Below are 25,410 nucleotides of genomic sequence, written 5' to 3' on the forward strand. Positions count from 1 at the left end.
AGCTACACAGGCTTTCAAACACAGGTGTGTCCCTCAGAGACAGCCAGCCTGACAGCTGCCCAATGACTCGGGAACGTGTAGGACGGAAAATGCGGACCCAATTTTCACAAACCTGGCGTTCTCTGGAGTAAACGCGAACTGGATTTCCCCAAAAGTCACATATTCTCATAACAGCAAAGTGGATTTTTTTTTCTTTTTGCCCATGTGATATTTGGAGTGTGGCGTGAGAGCGCATGAAGGGACTGAGTTGCGTGTGTCTCATGGCCAAAGCGTGACAGTTGGCAGCCCTGACTTATTATAGGCTGCTTATAACTGAATTGCCATGTGGAGTTGAGATATTTTAAAAGTAATATCACGACATGCGCAGTAGGACTTTGAGCTGCTGCCTTCATATCCAGTTGTAAATATGGACATTTGTTCAAACCAGACTTTAAAACACTGCTGATATGACCGGGATCATCCAGTGATAGTCAGATTTCTGTATTTGTATTAAGATTTTATTGTTGTCCTTTTTTAGTGTATGGCGACATTAGGTATTGTTGTTTTTGCCATCAACCTAAAATACCTAACTATATTTTGTTTGCTAGCTCCGTCCACTGGTATTAATTATGGGTGATTGTGACATGTACGAGTTTTCGCTGGACGATGAACGCAGCCTCAGAGGCAGCAGCGAACGTTAGCAAAGTTTTACCTGTCAACAAACTGAAGCAAGTTGACTTCGGCACGCTTCAACCGACAGCTTTTATGAACCAAGCACGGTTTAAACTCGTTTTCTACTTTAAATGTGAGTCTAATCCCAGTGTCAAAGGACACTGAGATTTGTTAAATGTCTCAGGTGCGAATAAAGCAGAGGGCAGACATGGAAACCCGCGGCATGTTGGCGCTGGACAGACCCGCGGCCGAGCTGACCGTCATGGACGTTTACGACATCGCGGCGGTCCTCGGCCAGGAGTTTGAGCGGATCATCGACCGGTTCGGCTGCGAGTCTCTGGTCGGAGTGGTACCCCGGGTGGTGCGAGTGTTGGAGCTGCTGGAGGCGCTGGTGAGCCGGGGAGCCGCGGGACAAGAGGCCGAGGAGCTGCGGGGAGAGCTGGAGAGGCTGCGGCAGGAGCGAAGCGACAGATACGAGCAGGAGAGGAAGCACCAGAAGGTCAGTTGGTGTTTATGTGAGTGTTTTCATATTAACCCACCTGCCTCCATTGAAGTGTCTCTACATGTCTGTCTGCCTGTTTGTACCATGTGTACCTTCCAAGGTAACAGTAATATTGGATCTCTATTTCGTAACATTTTGGGATTTCTGACAGTTAAGTTGCTTACCAGTCACTCACCTATCAAAACTGCTTTTGATTTAGTTTCTGGTGATCACTAACTGACTGATCAATGCATCCATCTAGCACCATTTGTGTATTTCTTACGCCTTAAAGATAAAATAAGATAAGATAACATAATCGTTTATTAATCCCACAGCTGAAAATAGGAAAAATGGGATGGTGCTGAAATGTGGGGACATTAGTAGAAAAATAGAAATAATCAAGAAATACACATAAATACTGTTGATACTGTACAGATTATTTTATATGTAGAAATATAAGATATTACACAGATCCTTCTGAATGTGGAACATAATATTTCACAGAATTATTCTGTATGTAGGAAAATGCAGATATTGCCCAGATTCTTCCATGAGGGGAAAAATAACAACATTAAAAATGTAGATATTGCATTTAATTCTGTTCGTATTGCACTGATTCCTTTGTGAGTAGAAAATCCTGGCATTGCTCAGATTTTTTATCTATGCCGATGAAAAATATTTTAAATGTACAATATATTCATAATGCACAGGTTTGAAGTGAAGCATAACAGTTTTTCTGTGTGGTCTCCTGGGAACAGTGCTTGGTTACATTAAATCACTCCTATAGTGGTAAGGCATAGTTAAGTGTCCGACACAATACTGCTTTAATCTGTAGTATATTTTGCACTTAACATTACAATGCTACTAATGTATCTCACACTTTAAACAGATCCACAAATGTGAGCAACTTCATAATAGCAATAATACCAGGTGACAAAGTCAAAGTTAGGTCAAGTTTATTTATGCAGCACACTTAAAAAAGAGGAGTTGAACTGAAGTGCTGTGCAATTATAAATAGCAACTCATAAAACACAAAGACTTAAAGACAAATCTGAATAAGACTGAAGGCTTTATTGCTTCTATTTTTGTGTCTAGATCTCAAAACATCCTGGAATATTTGGTTGGTTGACTTCAGTGCCCTAAGTGTGGTATAAAGATGAAAGACATCTGCTCAATAAATTGGCAAAAACCTAAAACATTTAAGACTGAGCTTAATTATTTTGAATCTTCACTTTGGCGGTCATAAAATCTGAAGTGCTGCTGACATTGTCATTCCCTCATATATGCCTCTATGCAACAAACACCAGGACTCTGTGATAGTGTTTTCCTCTCTTTTTTGACTTTGTTTTCTGCATCCTCTTTGCTCAGGAGTTGGAGCTGGTGGAAGACGTATGGAGAGGAGAAGTGCAGGACCTGCTTTCTCAAATCACTCAGCTTCAGGCGGAGAACAAGAGGCTGTTAGTGAGCCTCTCTCTCAAGGAGACGCCCATCACGGAGGAAGACCTGCAGAAACATGAGGGTGGGTCACGACAGATGAAGGTTTCGAAGGGGTTGAGAAGATGATTTGTGAGATAGTAAGGTGTTTTAAGGTCTCTTCAGCTTTTCTGGTAGAGTTAAATCTGGTTAAATTGTACTGTAATAGAGATGCACTGAAGCACCAATCCACAGTAAAACTACTGGATTGATGCTTCTCTATATGGTTACTCCAGTAGATAGGGATGAGTGAATTGATATTAATGCACCAGTATCCATGAACCAAAGCCACGTGTAATTGAACATATTAAAGCAACATGTAGTGTAAAATAGACACCAATCAAGAATAAGCTAAATATGTTAAGTACATTCATAGTCTAAAGTTCACTAATTATAATAATAGCACACTAATCAGTGGCTCTGAAGTCTGTTGCATTTAATCCCTTGCCATGCATGGAGGTTGTACAGTATCTGCATGACTCTGGAAACTGATTTAGTTCGGTCTTGGCTGGGAGTTCCTCTGCAGATCTGGTATGTCTTCCATGTGTGCTAAATGCTGCAGTGCTTTGTGTTGATTTACCATCTGTTGTACGTTAAACATCTTCATCCCATGCAGTCACGTGAGATTGCTCAGTACATGCTACATGTTTGCTGGACGACATGAAAAAGTAGGCTGTGAAGAGAGGCAGTCAGGAGCTTGTAAAGGCGACTATTTTTGAAGCAGACCAAAATATAGCTCTTGTGTGAAACTAATGGGGGCTGCAGCTGTACTTACTGTCAGGACTGCAGCACACAAACACTGCCTGTAAACATATGCACACAAATGAAAGGGTACGGCATGATAGGATTACTCTGCTCACTGACATCTTTTTTGTCCCAAGAAATGCATTCATGGTATAACAGATGTTTTAGTCCCAGGTAGAGGCCCAAGCAAGGCTGAAATAGAGAACATTTTAAAGGTGTGTTTTAAATACCACAACTTTTACACTGACACAGGTACCATGCTGTCAGAAAGTTTCTGTTGATGTGGTGTGGTGTGGAAGTAACTTGCAGGGATGGGTTTGTTCTGACTACAGTAAACATTTTGTTTTAACTTGGCAAGATTTTTGAAATGTGATGAAACAGTTACAAAGGGGTCTGTTCTATACACTACCAGCCAAAGATTTGGATACACCTTCTCATTTCATGGTTTTTCTTCATTTTCATGACTGTTTACATTTTAGATTCTCACTGAAGGCATCAAAACTATGAATGAACACATATGGAGTTATCTAGTAAACAAAAAAAGGTGTGAAATAAATCAAAACATGTTTTCTATTTTAGATTCTTCAAAGTAGCACCCCTTTCCTTTGATTACTGCTTTGGACACTCTTCACATTCTCTCCATGAGCTTCATGAGCTAGTCACCTGAAATGGTTTTCAGTTCACAGGTGTGCCTTGTCAAGGTTCATTTGTGGACTTTCTTGCCTTCTTAGTGGGGTTGGGCTATATGCAGTTTTCTGTAACAGACTAAACACAGAAAAACGCTGATTGCTTCTTAGCTGTTGTAATTGGAATGCATGGATTTTACCTGTGTGAACATTTTGTCTGTGATTTTATTTTTTTCATGACTGCAGGAATGTCTGAGAAAGAAGGACAGGTGATGAAGAAGCTGAAAGACTTGGTGGACAAACAGAGAGATGAAATCCGGGCTAAAGATCACGAGCTGATACTTAGAAATGAGGATGTTGACGCGGTGAGGGTTTGCACCATGCACATCACAAATGGTGGCAACTGCCATGATATGTAGTCTACAAACCATTATCCTTCACCAGAATTAGTGAATTCATAAAACTGATTCTCTCAACTACAGCTCCAGCTGCAGCAGCAACGTCTGATAAGGATCAACCAGGACCTTCTCCACAGGATAGGAGTGATGGAGGCTCAGGGCAAGAAGCTGATCCAGCAGAGGGCAGAGCTGGAGGCTGCAGCTCAGGCACAGCAGCAGGAGTTTGGGGCTCTGCAGCTGGAGGTCACGAGGCTGAGAAAGGAGGTCCAGGAGTGGGAACTAGAGAGAGAACTCATTAAGATAGAAGAGTTCTCTTCTTCACCATCTGGGATGTCATCACCTTTATCACCTCTATCACCTCTCATGAGGGTAAAAAAAAAGACCTAATTTTGACCAAAGTGTAAATATGATGATCAAACTATGTATGTTTTTTGTAGATGTTAAGTGTCTTGTTTGGTGTCAGCCCTCAGCTGCCGAGCTTTATAAACCAAATTCGGTGTGGGTGGAGTGTGGAGGAGACTCGGGCTTTCTGGCAAACTGCTTTGAACGCGACAAGAGTCTTTCCCCACTCCCAAGGTCAGCGAACAGAGAGAAGAATGAGGAAGAGAGTGTTGAAGATGACAACACTACGTCAATGTTACTGGTAACATCTACTCACACTATCCAGTCTAGACAGTAGTACTCAGTTTAACACTATTTACATTACACTATAAGAATATTTACATTAAACAGACCTCATTATCACTTTGCCCTGCTTTGTGTCCCTAAAGTGAAAACAGAAAACTTTTTAACTCCTCTCTCCTGCATTTCCAAGTCGTGTTGCTGTTACTACTGTCGCTGTCTGTTTTCCCAAGAATCTCACAATTACCAACTCAGATTTCAAAACTATCAGTACCACTTTGTAAAATATGAGAGAAGAAAGAAGCACGCTTGGTTAATGCAAAAATAATTTTAATCTTGTATGGAGTGAGAACAAAGTTTGAGCTGCAGCGGGGTTACAGAGGAAAAACAAGAAGAAACAACCGGAACAATCCAAGTTTGAAATAAAATGCCTGATCTCTGTGCTCTCGGTGATCAAGAGAAATCACTGATTTTATTAATAAGTCAGCAGGATTTAAAAGAAGTAATGTCAACTGATTGGTGGTGTTGAAGCCTCAAGTCTGGCATTCCATTGCTAGAATGCCCATCTGTTGCTCACTCTTGTTTTACCTTTTCACCTTCTCTGACAGCTGGACCTTTTCTTTTTTAGTTTCCAAAATTACTCTGATTGTTACGTTGATACTAGTAGCTGCAGGGGAAAACAAAAGCACTATCATCTTCCTTTTACCGTCGCACAGCTGCAGAAGCCCTTCCTGTGTGCCGTAAATAAATTGAGCCTTCATTGCTGGGGAGATTTTGTGACAGATTTGCGCAGTTAAAATGAGACTCATCAGGAACTGATGTAAACATTGATGATGTCGTTATTGTGTAGCCATTACATTGTGCAATCAACATTTACATTATAATGACAAGTTAAAGCATAAAAACATGTCTATTGCCACTTAAAGGCCATGAAAACCTGCTGAATTGCATGTTTTGATTGTTTTTGTTTTACATCAGCTTGCATTGTCGCTCTTCTCCTTTTTAATTATCACATTGCTGTCTGTCATGATGTATTTCTGTCATCACAGCTCTGCAGCTGTCAGAAATATGTTTCACTTCAACTCCTATTCTCATTCAGAACGCACAAAGGCACAAACAAAACAGGGCATGCTTTACAACGTCACTACTGGTTAAACGCCACAGGGTCCATTCATCATTTTAGGTAGTCAGAGCAAATCAGTTTAACTTCACCAACACAACCAAAGAGTGTCGCAGTTCTGAGGTGCCTGCTTTATTTTTAACATGACTGAGCAGGACAAGTGCTGAATGTGTGTTTTGATTGCAGAAAGGATCACCTGATACAGAGCCAGAGGAGGAGACAGACAGCTTGGAGCAGGATTCAGACAAACCTCGCTTCACCCTGCAGGAGCTGCGGGACGTCCTGCAGGAAAGAAATGAACTCAAAGCCCAGGTGTTCATGCTTCAGGAAGAGCTGACATACTACAAAAGGTATGGTTTGGTTCGCACGGTTTCGATTTGAATCCGTTTTACAACACTTCATGCTAAATTGTACCTCTTCTATATCCTTCAGTGAGGACTTTGAGGACAGCATCAGTTCCATCGTGTCCGCTCCGTCTCCTCCACCATGTTCAACTTCTTCTGATCCGCCTGAATCAGGAATTAGACGCTTGTGAGTAAACTGTTTGAAATGACACTCATACACTTTCCTTTTTGCACCGAGGTTTACCTTTGCAATTGTGAAGATGATCAGCTTTGTACCGCTCTGCTTTCATATTATACTAATGCTGAAGTAAAAGTAAAGAATTATTAGAATGTGTGGACATAATATTTTCTCTCTAACTCTGAATTTCTCTCCTGTATCCAACCCACTCTGCCTCCACTCCTCCCCTTGTCCATTTTCCTCTCTGACCAGGATCTTCACTGCTATAATGCCAATGGTTGCAGCTGGTTTGATCACAGACGACCCCACGTTGTTACCAATCAGAAGACTTGTTTCCTTTATATGACCTTAAATTTCAATTCTTTATAAACAGATGCTCTTATTTTTTTAACAGCACCATCTCAACACCAATTTGCTTACAAGAATTGGTTTAATGTCTGCCTTTCTCAGTTATTTTAAACAAATCTGTGTTTATATACTTGAAATTCAGGTGAATTAACTATGTTGTCTTTATTGATGTTAATTTTTATGGTACATTTTGGTTTTACTTTTTAACTTGATAGGAGCTTTAAGTGAACCTCAGCAGTTCAAATGTGAGACAACTGTCCATACCAGGACAATCTTAAATATATTTATGACCTTTTCAGGTTTTGTGGCTTCATAAAGTCACCGTCTTTCATTGCTTCACTTGATATATAATAAGGAAATAGCTGTGCTTCATTCATTGTAATGCTGCACATGCTGATGTCAAAGTTTCTCGCTCAGGTTTCTCATTGCATTTCTTTATCAAAACACTTAAATGGTGTCAGTGCACTTCATGTCATACAGTATTATCTAACCAGTTTGACAAGTATTGCCTGTAATATAGAGAGCTCCCCGTAGAATCAATTGTGTTTTCACCATACAGTCTTTGGCTTTCACAGACGATGTTTTAAGCTCCTTAGCAGTCTCTGAATCATGACGGCATCATGAGCAACAGCTCCATCTGCCACATGGTCTATCAATTTAACATCTTGTGTAATTTATTTCAGAAGATCACGTATATCTGATGGGAAATTACTGCTCATATGTCTGGTTTGTGTACTGAAAAGAGCTAGATGATCATGTGTCTGTGTGAGATCATCTTCTAGATTGTTGTAAAAAGGATATTACTACCAATTAGAAGACTTATAACAATATAGACTGGAACCATACCTTGTGGTTTACATGTGCACATGTGCTAAAATCACATCACTGAAAGTGCAATGTGAAGTCAGTCCAGTTAACTAAAAACAAGTCATGCTACCACTTTTTTGCTGCTTGATTCAGAAAACCCATATAGTTCTTATTTTCTCTGGCCAATCTACAAGAGAGGTCTGTCTGCTAGAACCTATTTGACTATAATTTATACCTTCTCAAACTCAGAGCTTTGTTTTTTACTTTATTGACATTAACTTCTTTTCAGACTTTAAAAAATACATATTTTATTTTTGATGCAAATGCACTGCCTGACAAAATCCCAATTACCCTGTTGCTGTTCATATATAAATACGTGTAAAATGAAAACTTTTAATTGTCAATATGTACCAGGACACACCTGTAAAATAATGTTTATTCAGAATGAAGCAATAAAGTTTTATTTTTCATCTTGTTGAGTTATTGGTATTGTGTCATTATCAAAAATTAGTATAGCTAGTGAGAAAGTCTACTAAGTATATGATAGAGGTCAGTTTTTTGCCCATAAAATATATTTTTAAGGTTTGATAGTGTTTAGCATTGTGAATACATAATTTTGTCTTGACAAGAAGCTTCCATGGATTATTTCATTCCAGTCAATAAAAGAACGCCACGAAAATGAAAAAACAAACATTAAATCACATGCTTTCTCACCTGATTCTGACAGGCCTTGATTGATATGAGGAGTAGAAAAAGAAGAGGTCTCACTTATACAGTCCAAATCATGCGTTTTCTGCTCCACTTAAACTGAAGACCTGTGATCACAGACGGTCAATGCGAAGTGAGTGCTCTTCATAGTGCAGGATCTTTGAGCTCACCTGTCGCTAGGATACTTTGCCCTCCTCTGCTGTCCACACAGTCTCGTCATTGGTGGCTCAGTGATGGGGGAAGTGCGGCTGTACTGGAAGTTAGTTACCTTCGCTTACTGAAACTGTTCCGCCGAAGTTCAGAAATTCAAGTGTTGTTTTTAGAGCTTTGGAAGTACGCTTTGGTGAAGAAAAGTTGACTTCTCACTGGTTTTTGAAGGAGTCGCGTCGGTCCGTCATGGAGCTTGGTGAAGAGTCGTCGCCCGCTGTGGCGTTCGAAAAGGACGCGTTTGAGCTCACGGTCGAAGATGTGTACGACATTTCCTATGTGATCGGACGAGATTTGTTAAAAATAAGCAGCAGTGGGGAAGAAGTGTCGGATTTACAGTTTAGAATAGTCCGTGTTCTGGAAATGTTTGAGACTTTAGTCAACAAGTACAACTTGACTCTGGAGGAGCTGAAAATGGAGCGGGACAACTTGAAGAGCGAACTGGACCGGATCATCCAGGAGGGCTCCTCCGGGCAGGGCACGGTGAGTTTCACGGTCGGCTTGTGGTCAGATTAGAGGTGGACGTGTAGAGATACGTGTCGTGTCTGCCGTCACAGCAAACAGCGGGACCGAACCAGCTGGTGGTGGATCTGACGGACCCCAACAGACCGCGTTTCACCATGCAGGAGCTGAAGGAGGTTCTGCAGGAGAGGAACCAGCTCAAGGCCCAGCTCATGGTGGCTCAGGAGGAGCTGCAGCTCTACAAGAGGTAGGAAATCTAAAATCTCAGGCCCACTCTAAGATAGAACTCAAACAAAGCTTTTAATGCTAACTTCTGTCTCTTTTCTAGCTGCGCATTGTATTAAATTATTTTGGAAATGTCCTTTTTACCTTCATTTGTTTCAATCAGAAGCATGAGAAATACCTTAAAGCGATGTAATCCGTTACAGCCACTAACTACAACCACACAGCTAATTCAACATCTCTCAGACTCCGGAGTCAACAAATCTGAGGATTATAAATTGAGTTAGAACAAGATTTATTGCAGGGCTGTTGTAAAATGCGAGACTAGACTGTTTCGGTGCAGTTTATAAGTGAGGAACTAAATGTGAAACTACTGATATAAATTACACGGCTTGTTTTTATTTTATCATGACTCCACACTAGACTGAGAGAGACTACTGTTACCATTGTCTGACCTACTGTTGGACACACTGTCATATGAATATTAGCGTCCAGGCAATGAAGATATTCAAGTTAAATGAGATTTATTTATAAAGCACTTTAAAACACCCAGAGTTGACCAAGGTGCTGTACAGTAGAGTACAAACACGATCAGATGATAAAAATAATAGAACTAATAGCAAAATACACAATTAAACATAAATAATAAATAGACTAAACAGACTGGACTGCCCATCCCAGAGACACATGCACACGGAAACAACAAACCTACGTGACGTGAAAAGGTTCAGGGTCTGTCTGTCATTATCAGGTATCTGAAGAAATGCAGAGGTGACTAACTTATGGGCGTTATTTGCAATGTTTCTTTCTTTTTTTGTTTGAAAAAAGAAAACTGAAAAATACACACCCATATGAGCTCCACAATCAGGCTAATATTGCAAATGTCACTGGTACTGAAATTATATAACTGAAAATAGCCTCACGTTTAATTCCCACTATTATGTTTATAATAGCACTCATTTTCATTGTGAAACTACAACATCAGTCAGCTCTAATTAAATAGCTTCCACTGTGATGTGTTCTTTTATTGCCCTACCATTCTTCTTTTTTTTCTTTTTTTTTTTGGACACTGTTGCACGAATTAATCTCGGCGACCATAAATCTGGCCTTTCTTCCACAGTGGGATTCTGCCACAAGCTGAACCAGCCATGGTCGAGGTGGATCTGGAGACACCAGCAGCTACAGAGCACAGTCCAGCCACGATAAACGACACGAAAGAGGAGAAGACAACCATAAGCAAACTGTGAGTAGCAAGCTGGGTTGTTTTACAGATAAAACTATGCAAAGACGATAGAAAACAGCCCAAAAGAAATTGCGTAAACTAAGTGAAAGCATGTCTTTCTAGCTAGTTGAAACCATGTTTACTTGTACACCTTGAACGGGGAGAATTTTCAGCTGCAACCCCATGACATTATAGTCAGCCAGCCGTTCACACAGCCCGTCTCCTGTCTCCTAACGAAATACTTGTGACCGAATGAGTTCATGCTGATGCTGAGGATGTTTGTGTGAGCAGTGACGGAGAGCTGAATGAATGAGAGCTGGTTGGAAATTGAGTATGCCTGCCAAACGGCTGCTGTCAGTAATTACAGTCTGCCGTGATTCAGAGTTGCTTGTATATTACATGTTCACTCGCCCTGCTGGAGGAAAAACTTTTTCAACTAATTCCACACATTTTCTGTTTATAGGTTTTCATTCAGGCGAAAATGAGAAAAACCTCTCACAAGAACTGACCATGTAGAGGACAAACGGGATTTGTCGGCACAATTTAACCACTTTTCTACTTCCTTATTTCTAATGTTTATTTTCAATCTAACAAGCACTATATTTTGTACTGCTAATTTTAACCTGATATGGTTTATAGTAATGTAAAGTTTCTGTAGCAGGAATCTAAATTCTGTAAAAAGAAAATATTGCAAGGAAACTGGAAAGTATTATCTAACTAGTGTTGAGCTTGTTAAGTGTTTTCACTCAAAATGAAATTATTTATAGTCTTAAAAAATATTTTTATGAACCAAAATGAAGTTTCCATGTGGGTCCAGTCATGTAAAACACATTTTCTATCATTCTAATCCATCAAATACAGATAAAAGGGCCTCATGTCCAACAAAATCTAAGAATAAAAATGTGATTACATTTTGAACAGCGCTTGTGCTTTTTGTTCTGGGGTTGAATAATTCAAAAGCTTCTGATGTTTCTCGTTGATCTCATGTCAGATTCATGCATACACATCATAATCCACAGCATAATTATACTTCACACATTATGGACAGAATAAGGATAGTTTAGTTAAAATTATATGGCAACACAGTTATAAGAGAACTTTAAATTTAATGTGATAAATTAGTGTCCAAATTAAGTATGAATAATAATTTTAAAAAAAGGAATAATTAATGTTTTTCCTTCTGCATTGCAGAGGGAGACTGATTAAGGTAACTTTTTATCAGCATTAGATTATGGCGACCTTCTGTACATGCAGGCCTCTGCACTCAGATGATAATTATAATACTCATTATTACAAGCTGTATGCTGAGGTCGAGTGGCTCTCTTTCTGTTTAAGGTGCATCAAACAGGCTTTTACTGCTCTGTATGGTTCTTTTCTCTGCTTTGCCGTCATTTAGTGTGGGTTCTTATTAAACAAATGATCTGATTACTAGTGTTATTGTTTTATGATAGCCAATTCTCTTTTTCTTCACTCCTTTTTGCACCACATATTCTAAATAGTTACATTAACAATTTCCCCATAATGTTTTATGGTGTTTGGATTTGCTTGTATCTGTTCATTTGTATGTCTGCTCTGCGGTATTAACGCAATCTCCAGCTCTGAGTTAACAGTGAAGTCACTCTATTGGACATACTCAGGGTATTTAACACTTCTTCTAAATATTCAGTGTATTTTTTAAGCTGAGTTGAAGAACACTATTTAGTGTGTGAACATTCAGAACAATTAAGGCTAAATTTTTATCCCGCTGTGCTTTTCAGTTTTGCAACTTCTTTGCGATACTGAAGTAGTGTCTTCCACTTGTGCCCCTAGATGGATCTAAATATGAATCAGTGGAGGATGGTGTTTTCATAAAGCTCCAAATTTCAGGTTGTTTCTTCTGCAGATCATCATCAGCACAAACCATGCCACAGCTGGAATGAAAACTCACCAGTTTTATTCCTCAATTTACAGCACAAGCAATAATTTACAATATTCAGACTTGCATTCATTACAATAGAATCCCATGGACAATAACACACTATTTCATGGAAAAAAAAAATACTCAAATTTGCATCCATTAGTTAAGAAAACCATAAAAGCATGATAAAAACAAATTGAGCAAAAATGCACTTTTCATGAGTTGAAGCTTCAGCCTCCATTTAAAACAAAAACATTTTTAACCTTAACAAAAAAGCATTTTGAAGACTGTTCATGCACGGCATCTTTTACATAAGGATGAAATGGAAAGCAACAGTTCTTTTGAAATGTGGACAGATTTCAATATTTGAGCCAAGGGTGCGCTGAGATTGAAGCTTTACTTCTGTCACCATAGTCATACAGCAGCTCCTCCTCTGCTTCGATGTCTTTGGAAGCTACCAGGATCAGATGAGGGGTTCCATCGATGGGGTGAAGCCTTGTCTGACAGTTTCCTGTTTTACTGTGGTTGATCAGTCTTCCAAGACGGCTTGTTTCCTTTGTAGCATCGACACTGATAAATGATAAAGAGAACAGCGTCACTACAACACAATATGGGTATCCACACTAGAAGTCATTCGGAAAATTTGAAGAACATATTTCTTTTTCAAGCCTGAAATCTTAATGAATCAGTGTTTCACTTCAGCAAGAGGCTGATTGGTAGAGGAACTAATGTCCACCAGCAGGTCATTCTACACATCAAAAGTCGACAGAGAAAATTCTGTATCATGATATTGTTGATGGGGAATAGTTATTAATAAGCATTTTTCAGTCTTAGACTTATAAAAAAGCACTGCATGGCAACGTTAGCTCCAGAAATCGCAAAAGTGTACAGTCCTAAATAATGATTTTCAGCAAGTGTGGAACCAGAGGCTTTAAACAACTATAAATAAAAATCTGCATGCATATGAATAGAACTGCACATATGAGTAGTTCTGGGTGTGTTTTTTACCCATTTTTAAAAAGCATTTTATTGCTTTTCAATTAATTTTTTTTTTTTTTGACACAAATAGTAGAAGACAGGAAATGTGGGAGAGGGAGCAATGGAGAGACATGCAGTAAAGATGCATCAGGCCAGGAATGAAATGGAGGACTCACTGTTTAATGGCAGTTGCACACATGGTTTAAACCCTAGCCATTCCACTATCATGTCATGGTTTCGTTTTATTAATCTGAAATCATCGCTCTCTAAACCAATACTGTTGTCACATCTCAAATCTCATCATTAAATGACAAAAAGATCATCAATGACTAATAGAGTTCATATGAAAACAGACCTAACAAATTACGTTAGCTCACTAAATTAAAAGTTTAGTGAAACTAAATGAGCCATTTCCAGATTGCCTCTTAGAACATTAAGAAAGGGGGAAAAACAGCAATCTAGCACAAATTTACTGTTATGACATGCCATCTTATATTTCATGTACTGCTTATCACTACATCCACAGTTGGAAACTGTAGGTCTGGTTTGAAAAATCAAAGGTCTGTATATTATTCTTCTATAAATCCCAGTTTGTGTGTGAAATGTTTGTGTAAATGCATCATTTCTACATCTGGCCACATGTGTCAGTGGTGTTGCAGAGTGGTGATAAGTGGACTTACCAGTAAGTTTTAGATTGATACTGGAAGTAGTACATGTAACAGCCTGTTTGAGGATCCTGAGCGTACTGGGCCTCTCTTATTTTAGCCTCAGCAAGCTCCAGCAGGTCTCCGTGGTACTCGACGACAAAGTCTCCTTTATTAAAGCCCTTTACGGCAAAAACTCCTCTTCCTTTTCCTTCCATGTGTTTGACCTGTAAACATGCAAAAGTGTGAAGTTGAACTGATTAAGCAAAGATGTGGGAGCTGCTTGATAACTCTTCTCCTGTGACTGCTTTAAAGGAAACATCAAATGTCTGCATACCGTGTGTGACAGAATCAAAGGAACTTGACACATCAAACCATTAAATATTACCTGCATTCCCTCTTCATTGCCGTTCTTTATCAGGTCATCAATGCGTCCATGTTCTTCACTCTGTTGACATATTTAGTAATATGATCAAAAACACTCAGTTAAAGATATAATCCTCCTCATAACATGTAAGCATTCTTTCTTCTACAAACCTTTAACTCTGCTTTAGTTTTTCTGTTACTCCGTCTGATGGGAAAATAGTCTGTGACCTTTCTGTTTTGGAGAGCTTCATTCTCCATTCTGAAAAGAAGGACATGATGAAAGTAATGAGCAATTCTGTTTGTGCAGCTGGCTGTGAAAGAGCCTTTGTCTTTTTTTTTTTTTTTTTTTTTTTTTTTTTTTACAAATGACAGTGAACGTTGGTTTTGTGGACTCACTTCTTTGCTCCAAGTTTGCGACCAGTTCTACTGCGAGGCTTGGCTTCTGAAACTTTACTGTTTATTGCAGACCTTTTGACATCTGAATGTGGCGTGGGCTCTTTTTGCTCTGGTTGGGCAGCAGCTTGCTCTCTTATCCCAAGAGTGTGACGAGCCACTTCAGGCTGCTGCTCTTTAGGCTCACAACTGTCAGATTTAATTCCACTCGGTATGGCTAAAACGAGAAAGAAACAAAGACTGAAACTGAGAAGAACAGTTGACATCTGCACTGAACATTTAGCTGCAACAAACAGAGTGAAGTTCATCCAGAAACATGGTAAAGTTGTGTGAGAAAATAGATGGGTGAGTGAACACTGCTTCCATTCAAACAAACTGGAAAGGTTTCTGTGAAACACAGGAGTCTGCTGACCATAAGGTAACACAGGGGTCAGCTGTTAAAGAGCTGGGAGATTACATGCAACAGAAATGAGCAAACAGTAGCATTTTAAAATCAGTAAATTCAAAATGTTTTAGGTTATTTAGGTACTCACCTTTTTTCTGCCTTGAAGTGTCAGGATTACTCGCATCAAAATCGTTGCCTTCCTGGATCAGCGTGCTCGAACTGTCACTCAGAGGGGATCTAGGTTTGCCTGGACTCCTTAGACCCTGAGGAACTGTCTGCACTTTACCCACACAATCCTGAAAAAGTAAATATTAATTGCATTGATTTGGAAAATGAAGAGCCCTTCAAAGAAATCAAGGCGGGCAATAAATGAGACGCCATATTCTGTGACTGTCCTCAGAATTATGCCGTCCAAATTTAGAGACGAGCTGCACATGTTCAGTTCTGCTCGTTAGAATATTTTTTTGTGAATAAAAAGACTGTTCATAGCTTCAATCCCTCTGGAGCCAGCAAAAAAAAACAAACAAAGTGAACAGATTGCAAAGACTTCACTGCTTTGCCTGCCAACTCCAACAGTGACTGTGTCTGAAATCAGCTCCTTGTTCGCTCACTCACTGCTCTCTTTAGAACGGACACCAAACAGTGAGCAGTAAATTAAGACACTGGATGCTCACTCAAATCATTAATTTGCCCGCAGAGTGACGGCATGTAAATGTACACGTCCAAACAAAAGGGCAAACAGTTAATGTAGTGCACATTGTACTGAATAGGAAGTGACTTGGGCCACAGCCTGGGAGTATTAAATATCTCCATGGTAACAGTACCATTTTTGATTGGTAGAAAATATATATTGAATTGTTGGGCAGTGTATTGAAGCTCCCATATTGTGCCCCCATTTAGCAAATTAATGACAGACACACAAGTGTCCAGAACGTCATTTTTCAGCTCAAAATACTGCAAATATGGTTCATTCTAAGATGACTTTATAATTTTAGGGCAGTTCTAAACAGGCCATTAAAGCATTTAGATAGATATAAATGCAGCTGGGGTGCTGCTGCCATGCCCCCTTCAGGAAGAAGACTGTCCCTGGGACTGACAGCTAAGAGAGAAACATTGGACTTTTTTTTTTAAATCAGTTCTCTCTCAGAAATAATTTTACATGTAAATGTAGCTGGTTAACATACACTCTTAATGTAGTGTGTTTGTGTCACGATTTCAGAATACAGAAATGTCAATAAGAACTACTTTAAAGGGAATTCAGCCATATTAAAATTTTTATTTTTTTTTTAGCTCAGTCACTACTGGTTACCAAATTGCTACTTACAAACTGGATAAAATTCTGACTGGCTCCTAAAGCTGAGAGGCCTTTAAGTGTATACCAACCATAATAAAATTGAATTATAACCATATGGGACCTTTAACTTAAAAGAAAATGCGACTAAAGCTTGTTGGTTAGTTGCTTTAGTTGGCTAACATGAAAGTATAAACCCAAACAGCAGAACACACCTTGTCAGTTGTCGGTTTGTTCTCCTTTGTCTCCATCTGTGAAGTGACTTTATGTTCAACAGTTTCCTCTGGCTGCTTGTCGGTTCTCACCACATTTTTCTTTCCTTTATAAACACGGAAATAAATAATTGTAAGCACTGTTTACCAACTCAGAAAACACTGTACAAAACCTGTGAGTTTTATTAGTAAACAGCTATGTGTGTATTTAAACAAAGTTGTTCCTGTGCTAGCGCTAAATAGCATTAGCTGTCAGTCCAGATACTACTGCAGTTCGCATGATTTAAATGAATAACTCAAATAAAATATTAACAGCTTTACCTTTTGCCATCTCAATTCCCGGAAAGCAGCCGATAGACGTCCTTTAAATGCTGCCCTCTGAGTGTTGGGGCTCCTCGCTGTGCTCAGTCCACTGTTCCTGCAGCAACAAACTTCAGACTACTACTGTACAGGCGTGGAGGATTTAAAAACTTACTTCGGCTCATCTCATTGGCTGTTCAGTACAGGGGGAGGGGCTCCAACCGGAAAGCGGCTCTCTCATTGGCCGAAGCTCTGGTTGTCACACCCCTCAGGCTGACTGGCGAGTCACTACAACCATTGCTCTCACCAGTGACATTATTTCAGTTCTGTTAAAGCTACCAAAAACAATGATTATTATTATTTTTAATAGTTTACCAACTCAGAGCAGAAAATGACAATTTAAGTTTTAAATAGGTTGATTTTTAAATGTCCTATACCGTTATTTATAATAACAATAATAACTATAAAGAACTTTGAAAACAAGTGTCTACAAAGTGTTATGACAGACAAAGCCAAGCAAAAGCTGGATTTCAAAATAACAACAGCTAAAAGATGACAAGACAAAACAGAGATAGAAGTAACAAAGTTAAAACAACATACTGTGTAAAATACAAATCACAGTAGGTCTGTACTAAAAAAAACAAAAAATATATTGTTGAAGCAATAAAGTAACATTTATTTTACTTTTTGTTACTTAGTAATTCCTTGGATTTGCTACATTTGTTGATTTGACTTGTAAACTTACTGTCTCCTCTCTTGCAACTTTCTTTTAAAACCTTTTAATCCTTCTTTAAAATGTTCTACATGTTAGTCTTCATTATTATGCACCAGAAATGTACTTGACAATAAAAGTGACTGACTCTAAAAGAGATGACATCTCATAAAATCAAGTCTAAAAAATCGGTTTTAATAAATGATGTAGAAGTCTTTGATTGAATTAGCCTTATCTCCTCAGGCTGACTATTAAAGGTTTGATGCAGCAAACAAAAGGATCAAAGATAAATGGATGATAATCAACCACAGCAATAAAAGCATCATTTAGTGAGTGAGTGAGTGAGCATAGTAAGTCACTCATCACTCATCTAGACTCTGTCCATTCAAATAATATTATTGTCTGGTCTGTCCTTTTGTTTGGTAAATTAAATTTGATTTTTTCTATAATGAGAGAGGTGTTGATCAGGGACAACAGACAGGAATATGCATAGATTGAAGATCAGAAAGACAAGCAACGTCTTTAACTCCCTAAGACCAGAGCTTTGTTTGGACTTGCATTTTAGATATCTTCTAGTTATTTGGGATAAGGAGTAACCAATAAATATAATAATTGGATATTTACTTTTTAGATTTATATTGTTATTGTTGTTGTTATTCTTGTTATTAATAATATGCTATTAAAAATTATGTCCATATATTCAGAAGAATGAAATGTGTGGATGCCAGTTCATAGGAGACTCTTCACTGAAGCTTAGGTTGGAAGGCTTCTGCTGACATCTAGTGATAAATTATTGTAAAATTATGTTCACTGATGCTACAACAGTCACAATGCTGCCTTGATTTTTGTGGGTTTTCACCATCAGTTAAACCTGTAGGAAATGATCCCGTCCCATGTCACATGACAAATAGAGAAAAAAGTCATATTTCTAACAAGGCTAAAGGCTGCATACTTTTTTCTAAAGCATTCACCAACATTAACTAATTTTATTAGAACCTCCTTCAAGTACTGAAAGATGGACAACACCAACATGTTTAACTATGCTTTTATTTCTTTTTTAAATTCCCTCTTTGTCTTTCATTGTGAATTACGACATCTTGCAACTTTGCATGACTGATGCGACACAAATGGCTGGTTGGATTGAATACTAATAAAAGTACATTTCCAGGTTTTGTTGAGTCTTTTCAAACATGACATACAGCATCATTCAAGTATTTATATCTTCATTCCATTTCCCCACACAAACATTTCATACAGTGTCATTTCCAGGTTTGGAATCTGCAGCCAGTGCTTCTTTGAACTGTCTTTTTCTCTCCAGATTCTCATTTGCTTTCCTCCTCTTTTCTTGCTTCCTCTGCATGGACTCTTTCTTCTTCACAACGACATCACTGAGTTCTCCTTTATATGCAACATCAAGTTTCTCTCTCATTATGTCCCGCGCACGTTTTCGATTTATATCCACAGATCTGGTCTGATGACACTGGAAAGGAAAGGAAAGGGCAGGAAAGGAAAGGAAAGGAAACAAAACATTGAACGAACATGATTAGTAAATCAGAGAAGCTTGGCTGACAAAAAAGTAAACTCATCTTATTAACCATAAAATAAGAAACCAAGGTTTATCAGTATGCCATTCCTTAAGTCTCCAACTGACAGAACATCCAACTCTCATTTAAAATCTTATTCAGTTCTGTCTTTTGTGTTTCGTATGCCACTCCAAAATGATTAGTGGTACCATCTAGCCCCATATATACAAACTTTCTGGAAGCCCTCTAATAACATATATCCAGTTGAAGATGTACCTTCACTACAATCCCAGTGGGGATGTGCTTAAGCACCACACAGTTGCTGGTTTTGTTGGTGGCCTGTCCTCCAGGTCCTGATCCCCTCACGAACTGCTCTTCTAGCTCGTCCTCTATCAGGGCTGGAAGATGTATCAGGTCCTTTTTACCAGCTGTTACAACACATGTTAGTCCAGCCGGAGGCGGTCTGAGCAGCGGAAGGACACCGGGAGAAGCTCTCCATAAGACCCGACTGGACCGTCTGAGGAACAGAGCAAGCCCCGACATCACGCTACATCTTATTTAATGCCTCCAGAGACAGAAATGACAATTAATACATGAAATCCCCGACTAAAAACGTCGTATCACCGCATTACTATCGCACGCTCACAGCAAGTGTTGTTTTCTTCGACATTGCCTGTTGTCAGCCAATCGGGAATCGCAGTGTTCTGCTTCGTGCACAGAATAACAGGTATGTTGACTCCATACCGCCACCGTTTGTCTCTCAGCGGAATATGTTTGTAAGTATGCTGAGTCTGACTTGATATCCTGATTTGAAGCGTCTAAAGACTCTTTCAGGTGGGTTCTGCGGGTGTATGACTGCTTGTAGATGCTAGCATAAGCTGGAGAGTGTCTACAGTGCAGCCCTTCTGTAAATTTTCTGGATATTTGCTTAAGACCCAGTGCTCCCATCTTCTATTTTTCAATATGCTACATAATCGTGAGCTGTCTATTTCCTAAACTGATAAAGTAAAGTCTTCCACTCTGGAAATGTGGTCACAGGCAGCAATAGAAGAATAAGGTCCTTGGTTCATGGACAAAAGAACACTATGTTTCACCTTCCACAAATAAACATGACCCTCAGTTCTTAGGGAGGGTGTATGAGGGATGTGGCCATGGGAAAGGAGGGTTTTTTCTTCTTTTTTCATTTTAATAAAAAAAAATTCACATTAAAAGTTAATAATCATAATCAATCATTATGGTTATGATGTTAGTAGGTGAACTTTTCTTAATTCCCAAATGCTCGAAGGATTTCAGTATTTACTTCATGGACGTGTACTGTTCAGCTTTTCTGTACATATAAAAACAGCACAGTGCACAGACTTATAACTATTTACAAGGCCATACAGCCATGTTTTGTGTATAAACATGTGTCCTATGAAGGTGGGATTATTTGTCCATTATAAGAATACATAATCTATACTGCTTAAATAAGTCAGATAATAGTCATTTACAGTGTGTAGTTTGGATCATTGTTGTATTTAAGTTTATGCTGTCATTATTTGTTACTTTTTTTCCTCTTTAAGCATAGCTCTAAAGTAGAATTTATTGTGATGCACGAACTATTGAAAAAATAACACACAGTTTACAGTTAAAATCAGTTAACTTAATCACTCAACTGGAGAAAGTATTTCATCATGAAGTGTTTTTCTTTTGACGATGAACAGTGCTTTTCACATTAAAGGAGCATCAACAAGTGTACGATGGAGCTAAACAATGACTTGATAATTGCCACATTACTTTACAGTGCGATAACTTTGTTGTCCTTATCACAGAGTACATACTCGGTTTGGCTGTTTAACACTAGACATTACAGCTGATTTGAAAATAATTGGAACTTTACTGTAAATTGCAGGTTTCTGTCACTACAATCATTGACAAACACTTGTGGAAGGATTTCTTTCTGCAAGACTCAAACAAAGGTCACTCAAACTGTTGATGCCCATTTAAAACTACGCAATTTAATAACAAACAATACATGTATTACCAAATATTTTCATATTTTATGAAAGAAACATTTTTTCATGGAGAACAAAATGGACTGTGATGCAACACTTCCTGTCCCCTCCCTTGACAAAGACTATAATTAGTAAATCAGGAAACTATGTAGGTCACAGGGAAGAGACAATCTCTCTGATGACCTGTGATGACATCTCTGTGATATTGCGGATGGGGGAGGTGCATTTCTAATTAAACTTTATCTTTAGTGTTCACATTAACAGAGACCCTCATTTCAGGACATTTTAACCTTGACTGTGTCGTTCTTATTACATTCTAAGTCCCCACCATCAATAGCAACAGCAATAATAAATTAAAACCATTTTTCTGTTATTTGACATTTCCCTTTGCTAATTAAGCTGCATGATCGTGATAAATGCAGAATATCCAAACAGAATTACCGGAACACATAAGAAATGTGGACAGAAGTAGACTTGCCTATCACTGTAGTACCATGACTGCTGTAATTGTACTTTTGTAACTTCACATCCTCATGATATAGTTTGCTTCACAGCTCTGTTTGATTAAAGTGATCCCTAAACAGTCACATGTGAGAATCGTACCTGTGCTACTATTAAATGGTCAGGAGTTGAAGGGTATTTAAACACACTGACACATAATCACTTGAGCAATATGCTATATCCAGTACAATCGAATAAATAGTTTTCAAAATCAGACATTAACAAACAGAATTATAAAGCCTACCCTCCAACTTCTAAGACAAGAGGTCCATTTCAAAATCCAGAATAATATATATCAATTCAATGAACTGTTAAGATTTGATGGTGATTACACAAACTGCAGTTTTTGTAATTCTGAAATTGAAACTGCTGATCATCAGTTCTTCCACTGTATGTGCTAATACTGTGAGATGATCTGCAAGACTTTCTTTCTACCAAAATCCTAACATTTGCTCCTCTAACTAGAGACAGTATTGTGTTTGGTAATAACATGAAGGACATTCAAGGTGACTTGTGCAGTCTAGAATTTTATTAACATTCACTGAATCACTCTAGATTATTCTATTTATTGTACACTACGCAGAGAGAACAAACAAACCAAAGTGGTGTTGAGAGAAGCTAGACGCTGGTACAAAATACGTGAACTTTATTGTATTTCTTATAACCTGCCAGTCATGTATCACGGGCCTAACCAAAGTATGTTTGTCACCAGATTCTCACTTCCTGTCATGAGCTGCTTCAGCAGACTGTGTGTAATCAGCCTCTCAGGCTTTGCTGACATTTAAACCCCATGTAATCTTTGTTTTAGGACATCTTGTGGCTTGAACATTGTGGCCTGCAGATTGTCTTGTAATGCTGCACAGAGCACTGAGAGAACAATCTTGTCAAAGCTGGCCTGGACATTTCACATAATGACACATTTCAGTGTACTGATAATTTACCATCACTTGCATTCACACATTTAACTCCTGTAACTATAGATTTTGATGCATAATAAACATAGGCCTATGTAAATACATGATTCAGATGGATTACATGATTATACACTTGTTTATATTTTTCCAACACTTGATACTGAACAACTTTTTACATCCATGCTTTCTCAGTTTCCACCACAGTCCTTGTGCACAATCTCAGTGCTTTAAATTGACTGAAACAAAAACATGGAAAGTCTCTCTTAGGAGCTTATTAAAAATTGTAAATGTCTGACGATCTTTAGTTCAAACATGGATGAATACAGATTTATCTATTTAATCCATTCATTTTTTAAATTTGCTTTTGTGCATACATAGGAACTATGCTTCAGTGAACAAATTTTATAAAACTAAATAAAAATTCAGTAAATGGTCTTACCTCAAGAGTTAATACAAACTTCATCCACAAGATTAACTTTGTCCCACTTTCATTATGCTTATACGTAAACTGCACCACAAATGCTACACAGCTCATACAAGAGATTAGCTTTGATATGCTTTAACTTTATTATAACCTTATTATCATCAATATTTCACTTCAGCAGCAAGGAAGTTAAGCTAGCTAGCTAGCTGGTGCTAACAGCATTATGCTGTATTAGCTTGCTATAGCACTAGCTTGCAAGCTAATACAGCATTATGTTATTAGCTTAAGTAACTTAAAGTCAGTGTAGTATCCACGACATCAGTGAGCTAGGTTATGAAACGATAATAGCACTTTTTTTTTTTAGCTATAATGTTTCTATAGTAGAAAATGGTGTACATAATTTATTGAAAATATAGGTTAAAGTCTTAAGATGATTGATGTCAATGGGGGGTATTTTCTCTCAAAAGTCCTTCTGTTACACTTACACTTTCTACAGAAAACTATTTTTTTGCTCAGAGAACTAGTCCATTACATGACTCTCGTGCAATTAGAAAAAAAAGGCTTGTATGTGTATATCCTTTTAAAAACACACAGATTATTATCAAAAATATTCCATCAATATACCTCAACATAACTTTTCAATTTCCTCTCACAAGTAAAACTATTCAAGATTAGCAAAAAGATCATCCTAGAAAAGTGAAAAATGAAATAAAAATGTATTAAATTTAATCATAATTTTAATAATGATTGATTGAGGCTTCTTGTCACAGTCCAGAAACATGCTGAGGTTAACTGGTGTTTTCAAGTTGTGAATATGAGTGATTGTTTGTCTTTATATGCAGTCCTCTGATAGACTGATGACCTGTCCAGAGTGTCCCCTACTTTCACTCCATGTCAGCTGGGATAAACTCCAGTCCCCCCCAGGTCCTTAATGAGGATTAAGTGGTGTATAAATAATGGAAGGATGACTGATTGAGCACTGGTTCTACTGGTTTTTATCGTGTACTGTGCTGCCAGCAGGGGGCGTTCTGCCATTAAAACCATAGAACGGCTCAGCTGGACGCCAGTCGTCAAGCAGCAGAAGCAAAGACACATACCGGAAGTTATGAGTCACATCATTCAAAAGTAAAGAGTCAGTGGTGTGTTGTTCACATTGTTTCAGTTGAATATCATCCAAGATAGAACTTAAATAACAGTAAGACGCAATTTGAGGTGGATATACTGTGTGAAATTGCCGTTTCGTGAAAGAAACGACGGAGGAGCGGCAGGTTTTCAGCGATCGCAACTTCAACATAAATACGCAGTAAGTTCGACTTTTATTTCTAAAATCACACCAGAAACGTCGCCGTCCTCGCGTTAGCTTGAATGTGTTCGTTGTCGTGCTTGAAAGGACTGAAGTCTTGCAGCGGTTCAGACTTGAGGAGCGACAACTTACGATGGCGAGAACTCTTCATGTGTTTGCCCTTCGCTCTTCCCGGTTCTCTAGACGTAGGCAGCCACTGCGGGGTTGAGCTCACCGCCGACTCATTTCCCCCCTCCACAAAGGGACGAGCCCGGCCGCCAACTCATACGAGGGTAGCTCGGATATTCAAGGACATTTTTTAAAAACCACAGCTTTACTTTGGCCTTTTTTTCTCGGTCGATTGAGGAAATCCAGCGTGTGGGTACCTCCGGCGCAATGATGTGGGCAGATTTTGTAAACACGAACAGAAACGGCGGTTGATAAGTTGGTTGGTAAGGCTGCTGATGATGTTTTCCTCCGTGTCATCTTTACGTGTCGCACCCCTTCCTCTGCCGAGGGGCCGAGCAAACGGAAAGGAAACCAGTCGCTGACTTTCGGTGCGTTCCTGTCAGTTATGGCATCGTTTCCCGACCTGAGTGAGTCGCAGGGTGCTTGAAGGGAACCCGGAGGAAAGGAGACGCCCCCCAAAACCCGGTGAAAAAGGCCCATGAACTGTGAATTAATGAGTGCTGGAGCGTGGTGAAGCCAGCGGTGCATCAGGTCCAGGTATGTGATGAGCATTGCAAGCCATCAATTTGTCATTACCGTGCTGCCATGTTGCTAGGTAACTAACTGACGGTGGGTTTACTCCAGTTCAAATGTGATCATCCCTCTAGGAGATGCAGCGTCACGTTAACCAAACCTGATTTTTTTTTTACACGGTATTAAATAACACGTGCTGTCATAACCAGCCACCAGACGTGTTTACACCAACTTTACATTCCTCCTCGGGGCCGGAGAAGTGCGGCATTTATTTCCTAGC

The 25,410-nt window shown here is 38.8% G+C and overlaps 5 protein-coding genes across 11 annotated transcripts in view; 3 read left to right on the top strand and 2 right to left on the bottom strand.

Annotated features, from left to right (window-relative positions):
* The first annotated feature begins 653 nt into the window (after nucleotides 1–653).
* LOC110952707 (RILP-like protein 1) lies at nucleotides 654–8,261 on the top strand. Its single transcript, XM_022196380.2, has 8 exons — nucleotides 654–1,150; nucleotides 2,501–2,651; nucleotides 4,222–4,340; nucleotides 4,458–4,742; nucleotides 4,837–5,016; nucleotides 6,301–6,464; nucleotides 6,547–6,645; nucleotides 6,889–8,261. Exons 1-8 carry the CDS (start codon nucleotides 827–829, stop codon nucleotides 6,980–6,982), a joined length of 1,416 nt encoding a protein of 471 aa, XP_022052072.1. The 5' UTR covers nucleotides 654–826; the 3' UTR covers nucleotides 6,983–8,261.
* Nucleotides 8,262–8,706: 445 nt separating this feature from the next.
* Nucleotides 8,707–11,530, top strand: rilpl2 (Rab interacting lysosomal protein-like 2). Its single transcript, XM_022196353.2, has 4 exons — nucleotides 8,707–9,189; nucleotides 9,264–9,415; nucleotides 10,511–10,633; nucleotides 11,076–11,530. The coding sequence occupies exons 1-4, from the start codon at nucleotides 8,896–8,898 to the stop codon at nucleotides 11,095–11,097; spliced, it is 591 nt and encodes a 196-aa protein (XP_022052045.1). The 5' UTR covers nucleotides 8,707–8,895; the 3' UTR covers nucleotides 11,098–11,530.
* Nucleotides 11,531–12,523: 993 nt separating this feature from the next.
* On the bottom strand, nucleotides 12,524–17,233 carry kmt5ab (lysine methyltransferase 5Ab). Its single transcript, XM_022196352.2, has 8 exons — nucleotides 17,100–17,233; nucleotides 16,782–16,885; nucleotides 15,424–15,571; nucleotides 14,894–15,107; nucleotides 14,669–14,756; nucleotides 14,520–14,579; nucleotides 14,168–14,358; nucleotides 12,524–13,079 (listed from the first exon to the last, which is right to left on the bottom strand). Exons 1-8 carry the CDS (start codon nucleotides 17,107–17,109, stop codon nucleotides 12,869–12,871), a joined length of 1,026 nt encoding a protein of 341 aa, XP_022052044.1. The 5' UTR covers nucleotides 17,110–17,233; the 3' UTR covers nucleotides 12,524–12,868.
* Nucleotides 17,234–18,819: 1,586 nt separating this feature from the next.
* mtrfr (mitochondrial translation release factor in rescue) lies at nucleotides 18,820–20,020 on the bottom strand. The gene is made up of 2 exons (XM_022196351.2): nucleotides 19,590–20,020; nucleotides 18,820–19,270 (listed from the first exon to the last, which is right to left on the bottom strand). The coding sequence occupies exons 1-2, from the start codon at nucleotides 19,854–19,856 to the stop codon at nucleotides 19,040–19,042; spliced, it is 498 nt and encodes a 165-aa protein (XP_022052043.1). The 5' UTR covers nucleotides 19,857–20,020; the 3' UTR covers nucleotides 18,820–19,039.
* A 4,247-nt stretch (nucleotides 20,021–24,267) lies between these two features.
* Nucleotides 24,268–25,410, top strand: part of LOC110952705 (membrane-associated phosphatidylinositol transfer protein 2) — a 43,940-nt gene continuing 42,797 nt past the window's right edge. For 4 of the 7 annotated variants that reach the window (XM_051950300.1, XM_051950302.1, XM_051950303.1 and 1 more), the window contains exon 1: nucleotides 24,488–25,154. The gene's annotated coding sequence lies outside the window, so the exon portion shown is untranslated. Of the gene's footprint in view, nucleotides 24,450–24,486; nucleotides 25,155–25,410 lie in introns of those variants that run through there. The other 3 variants (XM_051950296.1, XM_051950299.1, XM_051950298.1) reach the window with 2 other exon arrangements.

The sequence above is a fragment of the Acanthochromis polyacanthus genome, chromosome 7 (assembly GCF_021347895.1).
Source record: "Acanthochromis polyacanthus isolate Apoly-LR-REF ecotype Palm Island chromosome 7, KAUST_Apoly_ChrSc, whole genome shotgun sequence".
Lineage (NCBI taxonomy): Eukaryota > Metazoa > Chordata > Actinopteri > Pomacentridae > Acanthochromis > Acanthochromis polyacanthus.